Source organism: Apis florea, unplaced genomic scaffold, assembly GCF_048593485.1.
Source record: "Apis florea isolate Af1SG1 unplaced genomic scaffold, ASM4859348v1 contig_2839_pilon, whole genome shotgun sequence".
NCBI lineage: Eukaryota > Metazoa > Arthropoda > Insecta > Hymenoptera > Apidae > Apis > Apis florea.
Window position 1 is genome coordinate 906,705 of NW_028256653.1, and position 20,127 is coordinate 926,831.

At 25.9% G+C, this 20,127-nt stretch overlaps 1 protein-coding gene, 1 long non-coding RNA gene and 1 other non-coding gene across 4 annotated transcripts; 1 reads left to right on the top strand and 2 right to left on the bottom strand.

The window, feature by feature from the left end:
* Positions 1-45: 45 nt before the first annotated feature.
* LOC147657757 (uncharacterized) lies at positions 46-632 on the bottom strand. Its single transcript, XR_015291842.1, has 3 exons — positions 472-632; positions 344-415; positions 46-273 (listed from the first exon to the last, which is right to left on the bottom strand). It is a non-coding gene; the product is annotated as an uncharacterized LOC147657757 (long non-coding RNA).
* Positions 267-20,035, top strand: LOC100864601 (putative multidrug resistance-associated protein lethal(2)03659). Of its 2 annotated transcripts, none has more exons than XM_003693911.4 (12): positions 267-665; positions 14,067-14,216; positions 14,402-14,653; positions 14,840-15,095; positions 15,158-15,332; positions 15,434-15,590; positions 15,667-15,869; positions 16,017-17,340; positions 17,411-17,625; positions 17,825-18,903; positions 19,065-19,172; positions 19,260-20,035. In XM_003693911.4, exons 2-12 carry the CDS (start codon positions 14,143-14,145, stop codon positions 19,290-19,292), a joined length of 3,876 nt encoding a protein of 1,291 aa, XP_003693959.1. In that variant the 5' UTR covers positions 267-665; positions 14,067-14,142; the 3' UTR covers positions 19,293-20,035. The 2 variants fall into 2 exon arrangements, with proteins under 2 accessions (XP_003693959.1, XP_031772469.1); XM_031916609.2 differs by having other exon boundaries at positions 631-665; positions 14,402-14,681.
* Positions 19,723-20,032, bottom strand: LOC147657758 (RNase MRP). Its single transcript, XR_015291854.1, has one exon.
* Positions 20,036-20,127: the final 92 nt, after the last annotated feature.

Here is a 20,127-nt window from a genome sequence, read left to right on the forward strand (position 1 = left end):
TAATTTTATATTATTAATATTATTAATATAATCAAAAGGTCGGTATTTCAGAACATATATAATATATTTTAATTATAAGATATCATATCTATTTTGTATTTTGTCTATGGTGAAAGTGAATGCTTCCGAATTAACTGAGTTTTAACCGATTTCATAATTTTGTTCTGTGTTCATAGATAGCGTTGTAAGTTTATTTCTGCAATGTCAGCACAAAATTTCAAACGTTCGATTGACTTTCGTCCAAGATGAATTCTCCAGTTGATAAATCGTTGCCTTGAAGTGTACAAAGAAAATTGTAACAAATGTGTTATTTTTAACTTAAAAAAACTTACGAAAAACTAACGTGTTATTTACTGAAGAAAGCACATGCGCGGTAGTAGTTATAAATGGCCCTGCATGTTGGAACATGCTCGTGCTGAAAGATCAAATCAAATAATATTTCAAACGATAACAATAAAGTAAACGTTTTACCTTGATCAATACCGTACACCAGTCAACGAACGCGCGACGAAGTATATATAACTGTTTGTAACTTTTACTCGTTCTTCAGTTGGCAAAACGCTACTCACACAGTGTAACGCGGAAAATTTGGATGTCGGGTAGTGTTTCGAAACTATTGGACAGCGTTATTCATTGAACAGACTTCGTGGTAACGTTAGTTTACTGTGAGTACTGTGCTATTTAATTATTTTAACATAATATTGATAATAATTTTAATCTTTTGTATTATATTATATTATAAAATTTAATATTTGTTATAAATTAAAAATATTGCATTACATATAATGTTACGAACATTTAATATATGCACTTTTAAATAATTAAATTATCTAAATCATGAATTGAATAACTAACCTAGTATATGATTGACACAATTTTTTCAACAGTGTTGATATATAAATCTAAATGCATCAATTATTTTATATCAATGATTTCTTAACCCTTTTAATATTACGTAAATTATATATTTAATAAGATTTTATTGCATATATAATTAATTTACAAAATTTTTATTTACAAGTTTTAAAATTGCATACAATATAAAAATACATTATATAAAGTTAAATATGTTATCCATAATTATGAAAATATATTGAAAGTAGTTGTTACATTTCTTAATTATTTTGTTTTGACACAATTTCTTATTTGCAAGTACATGTTTATATGTTTATATATATATTTTATGTTTATATATTTAGTAATATATTTATTTTATATAAAATTTACATTAAGAATAAACAAAAGAGAAAAACATGATTTAAGTCTATTAACCCTCATTTAAAGGATAATTAAAAGTGTCAAATATAATAATTTACTGCTTTGAGAAAAGCCATAAATATGATATTTATGTCCAACAAATATTTCGATATAATCTCCTAATATTTTCATAATAGTTTAAAATTATGAAAAATCATTATAAAGCGCATATATTACAATAGTATTTCCAGAAAGGAATTTAAATATTTTATAATATTTCGAAAATATTTAAAAGATTAATTCTTAAATGGTTTGTGTTCCTTTCTTATTTTGCTATTTAAAATCTTATTATGTACAATATTTTTCAAATTTAATGAATAATTTAATTTAATAAATAAATTTATTCAAAATAAAAAATGTCATTGAATAAAAAAGATATAAAATCTTCCAGAAAATAATTAATTAAATATAAAGAAAAATTAAATTAAATAAAGGATATTCGTATATTCTTAAAATTTTTAAATTAATATTTTTTTTTTAATATAGATATATATATATTTGGATTATTTGGAATTAGATAGATATATAGATTTATTCGGAATTTTTTAATTTACTAAAATTCTTTCCTATTATTTATTAATGTACATTTATATTTTATTGAAATTTAATTGATACAAACAAAAGAATTTTTCAAGAATAAGCTTTTCATATAATTAATTATAATCAAAAATTTTAAATTAATTACGTAATACATTCTCATCTCATACGTCATCTATTCTGCTTGCATGCTCGAATGAATACAAAGGACAAAGAAAAAAGAGAAATTGAATTGCTTAGTTGGAATATTCACTCTATCTCTTAATATCCTTGAAACTTCTGCATATGGAGTTTAAAGATATTCTTTATTTAGTTTAGTTTCATACATATTTTGTTAATCAAATATGTTTAATATTAATACGTTTATGTACATATTTTTTTATAAAAAAAAATTATAAATTCTATATATTGATTGTTTATAAAAAAAAATTCTTCTTGAAGTCACTATTTTTTTCTGCATACATAAATACACATTCTCTATTTCTTTTGTTCTGCTACCTGTTGTATTTAATTTTTATGCAGTTTTTTTCAGTAAATAATCAGTAATACATAATATATATTTATGATTATTTTTATTCTATGTAATTTTAATATTTATATTTAATTATTTGAAACGTGAATGCACTATATAACAGAATAATTATTTATATTTCATTAAAGTTAATAATAAAAGAAAATGAATATAAAATATGATAATATGAAAAAAATTGAAAAAAAACTGATCATATCATATATAGTTACGCCCCACATACTTTGCCATAATGATTCATTTAAACAAAACAATATGTTGATACTTGAATGTGTTGAAATGTGCTTTAAATATGATATAATTTTTATTGATTTTTTAAGATCGATATTGATCTCAGATTCGCACAAGTTCTTAAATCTGATTAAATGTTTTTTCACACTGTTATAATCTAAGTAGCCATACCAATTTGGATGTTCCGAGATTATTCGGTAACGGTACACGAAGTACGATTTCTTTTTCTATTCTTAAGAAAGACGATCATTTCAAATATAATTTCCTCCTATGGCAATATCTTTTCCTTTTCATTTAATCTTGTCGATTGAAAATTATTTGGATTATTAACATGAAAGTTTTTATTATTTTTTCACAAAAATTCAAATTATTTATTGATTAAATTTTTTAATTCAAAAATTAAAAATTGACATTACAAAAATATATTATGTATATCATTTTCTTTTTATTTAAAATTGTTTTTTGAAATTTTTTTTACTTCGTGAATACAATAATTGTTAACATAATTTTATTTCGTAAATAAATAATTGTTAACACAATTATAAACATTATCGTTAGTGTAGACAATGTAGATAATATATGTTTGCATTTACTTAGAAAATCATGAAGAAAGAAAAATAATTGTAGAGATAACACAAAGTAGCAGCATTTATATAACAACAATGAAACCTATTTTATGTATCAGTAAATTTAAAAAAAAATAAGAAGTTGATTTGTTTGATAAAATAATTATTGAGGATAACAATGTTACTTATATTTTTTTTTATTTGAAATTCTTTATCAATCCTTTTTAATTATAATAATCTAATTTTTTCATTTCTAAAATAAATTATTTATAAAATTAATCTTTGTTTATATATATTATTATGTATGTATTTATCTATTTTTTTACCAGGTCACTTCTATGCAATTTTCTATGTCGTAACTATATAAATTGCAGTTCCCTTTCACGTGGAGACATCAAGTGAAACATTATGAAATGATTACAAGAAAATAATTTGTTTTACTAATCAAATTGTTGATCACCTGAGGGAAAAGATATTAGGATTAGTAGAATTTTTGCAAAAATAATTAATATTTATTTATATTGAAGAAAAATTCGTAATAGATAATTCTATATAAAGATCAATTTACAACAGGACTAATTAGAATCATTATTGTAAAAATAGATTTTCTATTGTATTTATCAATTGTTTTATAGAAATATCTCAATAAGTCATCAAATATTTTTTGAACAATTATTAATATAATTTTTGCATTATATTGTTTGTAAATTAATAAAATGCTTAATATAATTAATTAAAGCAAGAATCGTGAAATAAATCAAAAGTGGATGATTTATTAAGATAATCGATTGAGTTGAATGTTTAAGAGTTTTATAGTTATAGTTTATATAAGTTTTTTTAAGTTTTAGTTTATATAATTTTGAATGGATTTATTAAAATAATTGATTTGAATTGTATTTCCAAAAATTGTAAATTTTATACAGTTTATTATTATTATATTCATTTTAATTGTTTAGGTAATTAGAATTATAAAAGAATGTTAATCTTATCAAAAGTTAATCATTAAGTTAAATTTGATTTTATTTATAAATAATCCTATTGCATATTTTCTCTTTTTAGTAAATGTCAAATATTTGTATAAAACATGCATTTATTAAATAATTAGTCAAAATATTTCTGTAATATGTTATACAATTAATTGAATAATTTAGAAATGAAAAGATCGCTTAATTATAATTATAGAGAAAATTTTTTTCATATTTCTATGCAAATAAGATGTGTTTTCAATGAATATATTTTATAATTAATAACAAATTTAAAAAAAAAAAGAGAAAGAAAAAAATAATTTAATATAAAAAATTTTTTCTCAAGAATTATTCCGTTGAAAATATGATCATATTTTCGAATAGATTTTTGGTTCTTTTATCATGCTAGTACATCGAGTTCAGGATATATATTTTACGTACAAGATTCTAAAAAATTCAGAGCTAAAATTAGTTGAGCTCTCTCCATGAACTTCGGTTTCTTCGAACTAAAATTAGTTAATTTTCACGCGAAATAACAGTAAAAAAAAAAAATTTTTTTCAGCGTTCTTATTTTTTAAAAAATGAATCATATTATTCGCTGAAATGAATCGATAGAAACAGATAGTTTTATCAATTGCCAAAGGAAGTGTATAAAATGTGTAAAATAAAAATTCTAGTAGATGGATGCTTCTAATACAAGATCTTTTTAATATTCTTCAAATTTATCTTTATTTATTAAATTTATCATAATTCGTAGAAATTGACTTCCTATGTTAAAGTTATCGCAAAAGTTAAATCACTGCATCCGTATTTATCGATAAAAATGAAACAATACAGTTTAAAGAGTGATATTCTCTTGTCTGTTTACGACGTGTAAACTATATATTTTTGCGACACTGTTGATCAAAGAATCGGTAAAGACTCGTTGATATTTGCTTAGATATTCATCTACAGTAAAAGTGCGTTGACATGAGTTTCATTTGAAGCATACGCTATAAATCTATCTTGGAATAAACACTGATAAAATTTCAATTAACCACTTGACGATGGGGTCTGTCTCGTTACGGATCATATATATATTTATATATATGTCACATGATGCTGGCATCCAAAAAAAAATGTGAATCAATATTTTTTTTTTCTAATTTTTACTCAGTACAATACAATATTTCGAATACATTATTCGCGTTTATATATGGCAATTAAAATAATTCACCGATATAATTTTTTATGATTCTTACAAATAAGGCTATATTATGAGAAGATGTTTGGAATATATTAAGACAATTCTTTGTTATATATTCTTTGTTATTCAATATGAATTTGGAATACGAAATATAGAAAAAGAACGGCTCGATCTTTAACCATTACGAATCGACGATGACGCGCAAGCTAAAGAGTTTAAATTAAAGAGATGATAGGAAGTGAAAAAAACAGACGGAGATATATCAAATTTCATTCTATCAACAGAAATATTGAATCATTTGATAAGCTGTCGATTTCTGTTAATGTTCTTAGAATGTTTCTATCTTCTTTGCGATATAAAAGTTGAATTAATTTTTAATTATATCTTTCAAAGCATGATACTTTATTGTACTCTCTCAAGTTAATTTTAAATGAATCGATATCTTTATTACTAATTTTTATCTATTTAAAATGGGACATGTTTTTTTATATTAAAAAGATTACTTGCCCACACTTTGTGTATCAAAAATTGTTTTATGTAAAAAAAGAAGAAAAACAAAGATACATTTTGATAAAATTGATATTTCTCGATCTGAATAAGAAAATGAAAATTCTTCGAAATATGCTATCACTTCCTTCACAAAGGAATCATAAAGGGCCTGTTTAAATTAAAAATTAAAAATTTTTCTTGCCATGTCGTTCGCGACGATTTAAGATTCGAGAGATCGTTTGTTCCCTTAAATGGTGTTAATAAAGCGAATGATATCTTAGATTTGACGCGTTGCTCGGTCACTCAATCGAGCAGCAATCTCGCGATGGTAATTTCCAGTGCAATGCTGTTTCATACAGAGCAATCGATAAGCGGTAATCTTACATGAAAATTGATGCGTATCACGGACACACGTGCCCCATTACAGTTTTGTTCAATTATTATCTTACGACTAGCACCAGTAACTTTAGTGCAATTTTGTTGGTAATAATTGTCTCGTTCATCATTTCAACGAATATATATTTCAAGTGACACTTCTGTTTTTTTCCTTTTTTTCTTTCTTTCATGCTTCCTTCTTTCGAACTCCGATTTTTATATTTCGATGCACTAATATGTTTAAACGAGATAATGTCGGTTGTAAAATCTTTTGGCATTGTAGATGCATTTATTTTTAACGGAACAGGTTTTTTTTCTGCCATTTAATGCACGATACTTGTTACTTTGTACTTAAATATTTAAATATGTTTAAAAATATGTTTTAAATTATGTATATAAATTATAATTGTAAGAAGAATACAAAAATGTGTCTCCCTCTCTTGCATTTAATAAGATATTTTTTTTTATTTTAATGAAATAACAATAAAATTCAATAAATTGTACATTTTATTATTATTTGTTAATTAACAATTTTGTTGTTTTATTTGAAATAAATCAGAGAAAGATATAAATTTGAATAATAATTGTTACACGATATTACATTCATTTTTCTTCTAATTTTTATCAATGTAATCTTCAATGATTGTAGCATACACTTATCCACTATTACACAACAAACATATCTTTTCATTTAAGGGGTTAACAAGAAAAGAAAGAAATTGTTGAAGTTGAAATTATTTTTTTCAACTCTTCATCTTCATTCCCATAGGGCACATTGACGATTGATATGTTGGAGTTATATACCTATATTTATTGGGGTAATAGAGCGTGCATGAGTCTCCAATCGAGTGGAATTTACCGTATGGAGTCACGTTTAAAGCGAATAAGAGCTTGTATCGAAATTTATAGTTATTGATTACAGTTGACCCTTGAACAGCATGGGTCCACTGTACAATCTTGCTTGCAATCTTTTCCTTGCGAAATTTCAAGAGTTGGTCATATGATTTTATAAATTAATCTATTCGTCACATTCTATATGGGTCAGCTGTTCATATACTGGTGGATATACGATAGAAAGTGTGGCTTGCAGTTTAATCAGAGATTTAAGACTTTCAGATAATAATTTATATGAGCTTTTTCCGTAAGAATTACAATCCCCTATTATGGCATAACAATTATTTATCGATCATTGAAAGATATTATAAAACGTTAAAACATTTCTCTCTCAAAAGATACGATTTTCACCTGGAAGCTTAAAAATGAGATACTGATATTGACACTGATATTATATTGCATAATGTTGGAATATTCCAACAAGAAAGATTTTCCAGAATGATTCGGTCTGTATCTGTAAAATATCTCAATTTTCACTTGCGGCCAGTCATAAAAGTCTTCTTATCTTACAGGGAAGTAATCCGAAAATTCTAATTTTTACAAAACGTGTGTATAGGATATTATAACAATTTCCTTTGTATTTTAAATTTAAAAAAAAAAAAAATTAAATACCAAGTAAATTTGATAATTTATATAAAATAATGGCAATCAATTTCACATTGTGAATCAAAGGTTTAAAATATTTATTCTAATATTATTTAATTGACGTTGAAAATTGCATCAACGTGTGATATACCTTTATTTATTTTAATAAAATCTTCGTAACACTTTTGTAACTTGAATCAAAGCTCTCGCGATAAAGAGACGTAGGTTTTCATAATCTGTTATAACAAAATAACATTGTATTCGTACGTATCGTTTTTTTTCTTAGGGTCAGTAGTTGAAAATAAAACGGTCAATATTTATTCGTCCACCTTATCGCATATATATTAAATTGAATATTTACTCTCATCGATAAAATCATACAATGAGAAGATATAAAATTTTCCAGATGCAACGTGCAAAGTTCGTTGTCCACAACGCATGATCATGAGGAATAATTTTTGATCATGGATCGATAGATTATCCCGTCTAATCGGTGGTATAAAACGGTTCGCTCACTTTCGTGGATTAAACATAACTTTATTCATAGTTTGCACCGCCTTTTGTACGATCACTGCTTACTTCGTTCGACAATCGTTCACCTATGAAGAAGTATAGATACAACATCGACATGACTATCGAAGTGTATAAGCCGTAAGTCAAAGTGTTCGTTAAATTTCTTAAAAGATTGTGAAAATCACGATGATTCGTAGATTAAATATTTCTTGCATTGTATTAAATTTAATCGAGAATGATAAATATACTAGAAACGTCATGTATATGAGAACATTTAATCTAATGCTCGTTTGCAGTTTTCTCAAGAAGAAAAATTTGTAGTGCTGAATTAATGGAATTGGCCGTTCTATAATTAATTAATTAAAAATTATATTTTATATTTATTTATAAATATAAGATATGTCTCGAGGAATTAGAACTAATTAATAAATACAAAATGTTATTTGGAAGATATAAAAAAAAATTCATGGTGCAAAATCAAATATTGAATCAATTGATACAGGATATATAATGTGTGTAATAAATGTTGAAAGGTATTTTAAAGATTTCAAGATCATTTTTAAATAGAATTGGACGTTTTTCAATGTACCAATAAATGCATCTTTTCATTTTCTATAAAAAAATAACAATGTATTTAATATTAATTTAAAAAATATTTTGTCCCTTTTGCAATATTTGATATTTATTCTTTCTTTGTTTTTCGTATCAAAAGTTTTCTTATATAATTTTGCAATATTTAAAATATTTCATTTTTTATTATAGACATATCACATTTGTCAGAAAAATTCTGAAAAATAATAGTTTTTTGGAATAATATTTTATACAATAATATAGATACAAATCTATCATAAATCATATCATCATGCAAATCCATTGATGTCATTATTTTAATGAATTAGTCAGTAGATATCATTACTCATATAAAGAAAAGTGATGAATTAAAGGGGGAAAAGACGAATATTTACGCAATTAATTTCGTACGAACGGTCACGAATTTTTTTTTCATTGCAATTTCTAAATTAACACTCGATTTCATGTATATTTTGTATACGATAAAATGGATAATTGGCCGTAAATGTATAATATTAAATTGACTAGCAAACTGACAGAACTTATATAGCATAAACATAAGTGGAAACTGGTACACATACGTGACAATGAAGTTTTGAAAGTCGTCTTGATAATCGATAAATGCACCAACTCGAAATGGCAAAGTATAAGCTTTCGATGATTCATTAACTTGTCCTGAAATGGCAATTTACACAGGCACAAAATAATTTCCTTTTCCCTTAAAATAAAACGCATTCATCAACGCACTTTTGGAATATTTAATTTATTCATCCATACTTTTTTATCTTAATTATTCTATAAATACGTAAATGAAAAAGACACGATCAATGTTTCTTTCAAATTTCTTCAAATTTAAGAAATTGTCCAACGATAAAAAAATATGATTAGTTTCAAACGAATCAAAGGTATTAAAAAGGAATTTTTATACAAAAATTGTATAAAAATAAAATTCAAATCGCTTTACCTTCCAATCTTTCTTCACGAATTCTATGAATTTTTTCCAAGCAACGTGATATTATTCTTTATCATTGTATCCTCATACATGCTACAATATTATCGCAAATCAAACAATCAATTTATCAACATCCAAATTTTGCAACAACACATACCTGTACCAGGTATGTTTCAAAATAGCTGCCAAATACCAGAGATCATTGCTACCATCATTGAAATGGCGTATCTGCCAAACTTGTTTGAAACGTTACGACATGCAAGATATTAATTCATTTCCTCCATTCATTCTCGAATTTGCAACCTTAGCAACCCTTTCTTTATTACAATAACGATCGCACGTTCGATCAATTTGTTGAATCGAAGTAGAAACAATATGAGATAATTAGCCGTTTATCTATGATATTTTCCATCGTGGCTTCTAAATTTCCAAATGCCTCGATCCATTATCGCCATGTGAACAGTGAGATAGAACAAGTATAGAATAAATTTTTTATATCGTTTTTTCAAAAGCCATCACGAAAACAACGTTCGTTTTGGAAGAACACGTCTTTCAACTTGTTATTCTATGACACACGAATTTAACTTGATTTAACGGTTCGTAAGGATAATTTTTAAAACGGATAGGTGTGAATTTTTATAGCCGTTGAAAAATTGTTTTATACGATATAGGAAGAAATTTGAGATTTACAGGTATTTGTAGAGTTATTATTTTTTAGATTTTTGAATGAAAATCGTATCCTTGCGAAACGAAAAAAAAAAAGAAGATTGTCTTTATGATACATCGAGATTAGATGTGCATGTCATAGATTGCCTGCTGTTATAACATATTTTTGATTATTGTTTATACGTTTAATTCGTATACTCTTTCAATTCTTTTAAATATATTTAAATATAAATTCCAAATTGAATATATTTTCTAACATATGACAGATTTAAATTGTTATCTTTTTCTTGGATGTGATGTGAGAAAATTTTTTCGTTTTCAATTACTATCAAATATTTTCGTCTGGTAAAATCTATCGTGACTTATAATAATAGCACATTATACATGTTCCTGGTTTTATATTAATACATAGACAAACAATTTGTTGTTATCTATATTCAACTATATATGTTTTTTGATATATTGAGCAACACATCTGTACAAATAGATATCATTATTAGAAGATCACTTCTGTACCTATTAAGAAATCTATTAAGGAATCTATTAAAATGAAATGAATTTTCTAAATTTTGTAACAAATTAGACAAGTTAGAATATTAATTAAAGAATAATCGTAGCATCTTTAAAATACAATTTTTATAAAGAACATTTTCATTTATTTTCAATTCCATTTTTGTTTTTACTTAAAATAAGATTTAATTTTAATAAATTCCAGTCCAAATCAATAATATCAAAAATAATTTCTCAGGAGAATTATTAAATTTTTTAATCAAATTTTTACTTTAACTATCTTTCACTAAATATCTTTAAAAGATCGCGAAAGATTTATTCTTTAAAAAAAAACGGTATCTCGCAATATATTAATCGTAAAATAAAAATTGATAAAAAATAATAACAATGACGCGTCTTACGTTCATCCTGGTATTTTGTCGTTTAATCGAGCTATGATTTTACAATCACCGTGTCATAACGCGTCTCATACCAGTGATCAATTAACGATTATTTCGTTGTATAATTGATGCTTGCCTGGGACACCAGTTTCATTACAGAGTTCTTCGATTATTATTTTACAACTGATAAATTTCGCAATTAATAAATTCGATGCAATTTAAACTTGTAATTCGATTAATTGAGTACTCTTTCCAAAGTATTCATACGACATTTTGTTTTTCCTCAACGTGTATTAAGTATCTATAAATATTGAATAGATTTAAACGCACAAAGTTGTGTTGTTCCTTTGCCACGAAGCGATTAACAGTAAATTTGATATTCGTTTCGTGATGAAGAGAAACTCTGTTCTCACAATGAGCGGTGAATAGTAAAATTGGATTTATTTAGATTAGTCTCGGTGGTTCGAATTCGAAGGAAATTGAGGAAAGAGAATCTGTGATGAAAAAGCATTAAACGTGTGGTTAAACGTAGAACTTGTTATTCTGTGATCTATGATAATATATACAATAGGAAATTTTATTATTATCGAAGAATAAAAATTTAGAAATTGCAGAATTATATTGCCAAGTATTTAATTGTTAGAGATAAAATTTTGAAAAAAGAAATTGTTATCTTTTTATTTTGTAACAAAAGTGATCGTTAGAATTAGATTATTTTATTTCTAAACTTCGGTAATAATTTAATGATAAAATACAAAAATGGAATGGAATGAAAATAAAGTAGATAGATATTAAATAAAAAACTTAGATATTGAAATGTTGCGAATTAAATAAACCTTTATATCATTATATAAGTATTTAAGTCATTTTTATTCTCTCTCATTAATTCATTGTTTCTGCTATTATTCATATTAAATCATAAAATAAAATATATACATATAATCGATAATTATATTCTGTTAAATTAATTCTAGAAATAATCAATAATTTTAATTGCATTGTATTTAAAACATTATATATTTAATAAAAGTAGGATAAATTTTGAATAAAAATTTTATATTAATTGCATTTTAAATTTCATTTTATTTATCAATATTTTTTTTCTTTTTTATCATTATAGAATGAAATCTTATTCAAACAAAAAATCTTTTGTAAAAATATGCAATACTTCGAATCATCGAATTATTTATCTATTTCATTTCATTTTTTAATTCATCAAGAAAAAATTCAAATGCACGTTCTATTAAGTTTCTTTTAGAAGAAACTAAATGAAGTTAATACAATATTTTTCCTAACGAATCAAAATTAATTATATCCATATACGTATCTAAAATGTCTTTAAAAAGGAAAATTTCTCAGGATAATTGACTTAACGAACAGTCAAGGTTTCAAATGTTATCGTCATACAACTTCAACTTCCTCGTTCCCAATCAAAATTTCTTAATGCTTTGTTTCCAACGACAAGAAATAACATAATGTGATACGTCTGATTAGTAGTTCAAACTCTTGGATTCAGGTAATACTTTTTCAATGACGAATATGATTCACTATTTGTATCATTGTCTCTTTAAAAATATTGAAAGATATAGACTTCTGTAAGATAAATCCTCTATTATTTTATGCTTGGAAAAAATAATCACGTAACAAATTCGACGATTTGATTTGCAAAACGATCGATTAATTCAAGATATTTAAAATATCCTGTCAATTTACATGAATTCGCAATTAGAAAATACAGAAAATAGTCCTATAGGCGGAAATGTAAAATTATCATTTCAGACAAAAAATTGGTCGGTATCGAGCTCGAAACTAGTCATAAATATTGTCTTATGATTCGTGTGTACTGATATATGAGAATAAGTAATGATGATAGATGAATTGTACAATTGTCACTATGATATACGATCCCGTGGTTACATGTGAAAAAATTAAAATTGTTCTCCGGACGAAGAAAAAAAGGAAAATCAAAGTAAACATATGTCGAAAATTTGTGATAAAACTAATCTGTATATCATTATCATGATTATGTTTCGTTATAATTCCTTTTTGCATCATCTTTTTTTTTTTCTATGGCCTCTATGGTATTTTAATCTAATTTTTTTTTTAAATTTATCAATTTTCCACAATTTTTTTTGTAGATTATACATTAATGGCAAATAAATAAAAAAAAAAAAATTAAAATTTATCAAAATGATTCTTCCCTTTTTCATTCTATAGCAATGTTCAATAATCGATTTTCAATTTATAATGTTTTTTGATAAGATAAATGATAAAGCAAATAAACCAGTTTCCAAACTCTAAAAATAGTGTACATGTTGATTGTTATTCGTAAAACACTTTTATATACGTCGGTGAGATCTTTTCTGCGTATTTAATGCGTATTTTATTTTCCTCATTATTTTCTTTATTTTATATAGGATAAATACAAGTTGTTCAAATGTAATCATTGAATAGTATCGATATGAGGAATCATAAAAAATTGATAAAATATATAATAAATATACAAAACGTATATAAAATTTATATAAGCATAATAATTTCGAATAATTTTCTACATTAAAATATTTTTAGATTTTAGATAAGTTATATAAATATTATTAAAAAAATATAAGGATAAAAATTGTTTCAATAAAAAAATCTGATATTAATATGTCTATATTTTTTTATTTCATATCAAAAATTATCATGTAGGAATAAATTAATATCTATAATATGAAAATATATTAATCGCGAATAAAAATTCTTTATATTATTATAAATTACGTTAAATTATAATAAAAATTATGCTAATGCTTGTAAAATATGTAAGTATGCGGTAAATATTTAATTTTTTTGATTTGACATTTAATTTTTCATTTCAGGAAATGAGATAAATACGATAAACGTAACATTTTCCATAATAGTCTGAGATGACCAAAAACGGTTGCACTTGCGAAAATGGATAAAAATCAGAGGAAAGAAGTGAATAATCCGCGTCAAAATGCCAACCCACTGTCCATTCTTACATTTTGGTAAGATAGATCAACATGTAAATATATAAACACATATAAATCATATATTATAAATTATTAATTATACCAATTTTAATCTATTTGAATTAATTGTAATTTATTTTATATTTATCATTACATCTATAATTATATATTATCAATGTATTCTACTTTTCAATTTATTTTATATCTTAATTGATAAACAGGTGGATCCTCAAGCTGTTCATTATTGGTTATAAAAAAGAATTGGAAGAGAATGATCTGTATTCGCCATTACGAGAAGATAGGAGTAATTATTTGGGGCAACAAATCGTGAAAAATTGGGAAAATGAGGTGAAACGATGTGAGAAGAAGAAAGACAATTCAAAACCGAGCTTATTTAGGGTACTCTACAAGTGCTTTGGTAGACTAGTCATGAACACTGGACTAGTGCTATTTGTTCTAGAATTCGGCATACGGTATAGTAACAAATATAACAATTTAATGGTAATTTGATGCATTGTGCAAAATAAAAAATATAAATCATCTAATTATTTTGGATATTATAAACTTTTTTCTTTGAGAAAAAAATTAGAAAGATCATATATTTTATAATATCAAAAACACAAGAGAAAAAAAAAGAATTAAATTGTATTTTATTTCAGACTCGTGCACCCGTTTTTACTCGCTAGATTATTACGTTACTTCTCAGGGAACAGAAAAGACTGGAGCAACGACATACAATATTATGCCGCGGGTTTTTGTATTTTACCTTTAATAGATATTATAATCCTTCATTGGGCCTTACAAAATCTTATGCATGTGGGAATGAAAGTCAGAGTGGCATGTTGTACTTTAATTTACAGAAAGATACTTAAACTATCCAATTCTGTTCTCGAAAATGAAACATCTGCTGGACAGGTACAGATTATTTATAATGCATAATTCTATTCATAATGTATTACTTTTAATTTAATTTTTAGATGGTTAATTTCTTAAGCAATGACGTTAATAGGCTCGATTATTTCGTATTTGGTATTCATTATTTATGGATTGGTCCACTTCAAATCTTTGTAATAGCGTATCTTATCTTTCGTGAAATTGGATGGGGAGCTATTACAGGAATGATGACATTTTTATTATGCATACCATTACAGAGTTAGTATTTAAAATAACTAATTATTAAAATATTTTAAGATGTATAATATATAATCATTTCTAACTTTTATGTGAATATTTTTTATCTTTTACTTTTTCAGTGTATCTTGGGAAAAAAGTATCGCGTTTAACTCTTGTGACAGCTCAAAAGATCGATAATAGATTAAGCTTGATGAATCAAATTATAGCTGGAGTAGAAATAATTAAGATGTATGTCTGGGAAATACCATACTCGCTTCTTGTGGAAAAAGCTAGAAAGTAAGGAATAATTCTCATTTATTATATTTTATAAAATAAAATTAATAAATAATTAATCAACCATATTCTTCTTTAGGAAAGAAGTGGATGTACTGAAAAAATATTCGATCGTTGAACAAATTGGTTTAACGTTCGATATCTATGTTCCTCGAGTCTGTTTATTTATTACTATATTAACATATGTTTTACTTGGAAATAATATCGATGCTGAAAAAGTATTTATGACTTCGGCATTTTATACCGTTTTAAAAAGTTCTATGACTATTGGTTTTGCTTTAAGTAAGTTATTTTTTGATCGAAATATATATATATATATTATGTATTTATTTATTATATATTTATTATATTTTAACAAATAAATTACAAAAAATACAATTAATTGCTTCCTTCGAAAAATGTAATCATAATATTTTGAACTTTATACAGGTGTTCATCAATTAGCGGAAGCATTAGTATCTATCAAGCGTTTGGAGAAATTCATGATGCATCCCGAAATTTCTAAATCACAGAAAATTCAGAACCAAATGGCCTCACAATCTATTCCCATTTACTTAAAAAACGTCACTGCCAGATGGGATGAATCTAGAGAATATGATACTTTACGAAATATTGATCTATCCGTACAAGCTGGTAGTTTCATAGCTGTTATTGGTCAGATAGGTTCAGGAAAAAGTAGTTTATTACAAATTATACTTCGTGAATTGGCATTAAAAGACGGAGTTCTAGAAACTAATGGAAAAATAAGTTTCGCTGATCAACGACCATGGATTTTCGCTTCTTCCATCAGACAGAACATTTTATTTGGACAACCGTGGAACGAAACCCGTTACAACGAAGTAATTCGTGTTTGTCAATTAAAACGCGATATAGATTTGTTTACACATAAAGATAGAACTATGGTTGGAGAAAGGGGGATCAATCTAAGCGGTGGTCAAAGAGCTAGAATTAATTTAGCACGGGCATTATATGCTGATGCCGATATTTATCTTCTAGATGATCCTTTATCAGCGGTCGACACGCATGTCGGTAGTCGCATTGTGGACGAATGTATATGTGGTTTTCTTAAAGACAAAACTCGAATCCTAGTCACTCATCAGATACAGTACTTAAAAGTTGCCGATCAAATAATTGTAATGAACAATGGTAATATTCAAGCAAAAGGTAGCTTTGAAGAACTACAAAATATGAATCTAGATTTTATGAAGATTTTCCAAGAGATCGAAGACAAGCAAGAATCTAACGAAGCTGAAATTAAGACTGAAAAAAGGAAAACAATGGAGGAAATAAAGAAAAGAGAAAATACAGACGCGGCAGACGAACCGGTCGAGGTATTGGAAATGAGAACGGTGGGAAAAATTTCTACTAAAATTTTTTTTGCCTACTGGAAGGCTAGCAAAAATCCATTTTTACTTCTTTTAATGGTGATTTTATTTATATTGAGTCAAATAATGGCTAGCGGTAGTGATTATTTACTCGCGTTTTGGGTAAATTCAGAGGTGGCATCACGAATTTTAAAAGATAATGATACGATGGATTTCAAATGGGTTGGTCCATTGTCTCGTGATGGAATTATTTATCTTTATAGTGGTTTAACTGTGGGCATCGTTTGTATCTATGTGATTCAAACGTTCACTTATTATGGAGTTTGTATGCGATCTTCAAAAAATCTGCACGCACAAATGTTTCGTAGTATTATACGTGCTGCAATGTATTTTTACAACACGAATCCTGCTGGCCGGATATTAAACAGGTATAAATTTTATTATTTAATTTTATCTTATTTACGATAATATCATTGATAATATCGTTTCTGTACTAAGGTTTTCCAAAGACATCGGTATTATTGATAAAAAACTACCTTTTACCATGTTCGATGTTATTATAATGTTCTTAAATTTTATTGGAACCATAGTGATCCTTGGTGAAGTAAATGCTTGGTTGTTGATACCCACGGGCATCATTATACTTCTTTTCTACTATATGCGAGTTGTATACATTTCAACTAGTCGTGCTGTTAAACGTATGGAGGGTATAAGTAAGTAATTACATTATTAATCTCATGAATTTTCCATAAATTGTATTTTTTTAAATATTATCAATATTAATTTATCTGTATTTTACTTCATTTAAATATTATTTTATTATTCTAATTAATTTTATTTACATATAAATAATTTATTAATATTCAATATTTATTTGAATATAATATTTAAAATAATAGCGATATTTTTCAGCCCGATCACCAGTATTTGATCATGTAGGAGCAACTTTACAAGGTTTAACTACAATTAGAGCGTTCAAAGCTGAAAAAATAGTAACAACGGACTTTGATAATCATCAGGATCTTCACAGTTCCACGTGGTACATATTCATCTCCATCTCACGAGCTTTCGGTCTTTATATCGAAACATTTTGTTTGATTTACGTAGCAGTGATCACAATCATGTTTTTGATATTTGATAATCTTGCCACTGCTGGAAATATTGGTTTAGTAATTACACAAATTTCTTCAATCACTGGAATGTTACAATGGGGTATGAGACAAACTGCTGAATTGGAAAATCAAATTACTTCTGTCGAAAGAGTGTTAGAATACAGTAATTTAGAAGAAGAACCATTTTTGGATAGTATACCGGAAAAGAAACCACCAGAAGAATGGCCTACGAAAGGTTTAGTTGAATTTAAAAATGTCAGATTAAAATATGGACCTAAAAGTCCTTATGTTTTAAATGGCATCAATTTTGTGATTAATCCCAAAGAAAAAGTAGGAGTTGTTGGAAGAACTGGTGCTGGAAAGACATCTTTAATTAGTGCTCTCTTTCGATTAGCATATATAGAAGGAGAAATTATTATAGATGGTGTACCTACGGATACAATTGCATTGCATGACTTCCGTTCGAAAATCAGTATTATACCTCAAGAGCCAGTTTTGTTTGGAGGCAGTCTTCGACGAAATTTAGATCCTTTTGATGAATATTCCGACAATACTTTATGGCAAGCTTTACAAGAAGTAGAATTAAAAGAAACGATCTCAGAAATGGCGGCAGGGTTAAACAGCAAAGTATCGGAAGAAGGATCAAATTTTAGTGTTGGACAACGTCAATTATTATGTCTTGTTCGAGCACTCGTTAGAAATAATAAAATTATGGTCCTTGATGAAGCTACTGCTAACGTTGATCCTCAAACTGATTCCTTGATTCAACAAACCGTCAGAAAGAAATTTATAGATTGTACTGTCTTCACTATAGCACATAGATTAAATACTATAATGGATAGTGATAAAATACTTGTGATGAACCAAGGTTATTTAGTAGTAAGTCTTATATTATTTGAAATTTTATATAATGATATTATATAAATAATATTATATTATAAAATATTATTATAAATATTATGTTATTTAAATTATTTTAATTTTCTATGAAGAAATATATTTAAATATATTAGATATAATATTTAATATCATTTTTTTAGGAATTTGATCATCCATATATTTTATTGCAAAAGAAAGGATATTTTTACGATATGGTACAACAAACAGGTATTTCAATGGCAAATAGTTTGACAGAAATAGCAAAGAACGTAAGTGATAAAATATTCCTTAAATATAAGAAAAAAAAAAATTAAAGCAAATTAAATAAAAAATATGTTTTTATATTGATGTTTCAGTGTTTTTATAAGAACAAAGAGCCATCATCTTGATGATGGCCCAAATTTTAGCAACGTTCAAGTTAAATAATATTTAAGCAAAAGTCTTTTTGTACGTCCAATTTATATTTTACTATTTCGAACTAATAGCTTTTGCTAAATATATTAAATGTTTTCGACGACACAAATTTTGAACGTATGGTGCTTATAAAGGTATTATCTAAATTAGTTTATTATAATGAAAGTAATAATGATCTTTTATAATAAAAATATAATTTCAATAAAATTCTATGACAATTTTCTTTCCTTTTATTTTCACAAATTCGAATTTAGCATCCTTATAAATTATTAATAAAATATATATATATTTAATATTATAAATTATTAATAATATATATATTTTCTATGTATATTTTTTATATATATTAATTCTTAATGTCTAATAATTTTATCTTTATAAAAGAAAATAAAATAAAAAAAGAGAAGTCTCCTCGTAATGAGCCCTGTTTAGTTAGACAAATTCATCCTTTTCCTCTCCGAAGAAAGGACTACAAAGGACGAAATTTATAATGTCTCAACACATGACTTTTCTTTGACCAATACACTCCTCGTCCTAACTCGAAAAAGGATCTGCCGAAGCTTCTTCTCCCTGAAAATTCGAGGAAGACGACGAGAGGCTAGTAACGAACTACGCTACGACACTTTCTGTCCAAATGTCCAGGGACTTTCCTCAGAGCAATAGAGAGTCACTGTAGACTCCGATTGTGGCTCCGCGGTGTTGCACGAGGGAACTCCTCGGGAACTACACTATAGAATTCTCTTATAAAGCAATGAAAGTACGAACGACCACTTGCGAGAAAGATATACAGTGGTACTCAACTACAAATAT

Coding starts and splice junctions, on each gene's coding strand:
- LOC100864601 (XM_003693911.4), top strand. CDS start 14,143: ATGGATAAAAATCAGAGGAAAGAAGTGAATAATCCGCGTCAAAATGCC. Junction 15,591..15,666: donor CTTGTGGAAAAAGCTAGAAA/GTAAGGAATAAT, acceptor ATTCTTCTTTAG/GAAAGAAGTGGATGTACTGA. Junction 19,173..19,259: donor TGACAGAAATAGCAAAGAAC/GTAAGTGATAAA, acceptor TTGATGTTTCAG/TGTTTTTATAAGAACAAAGA.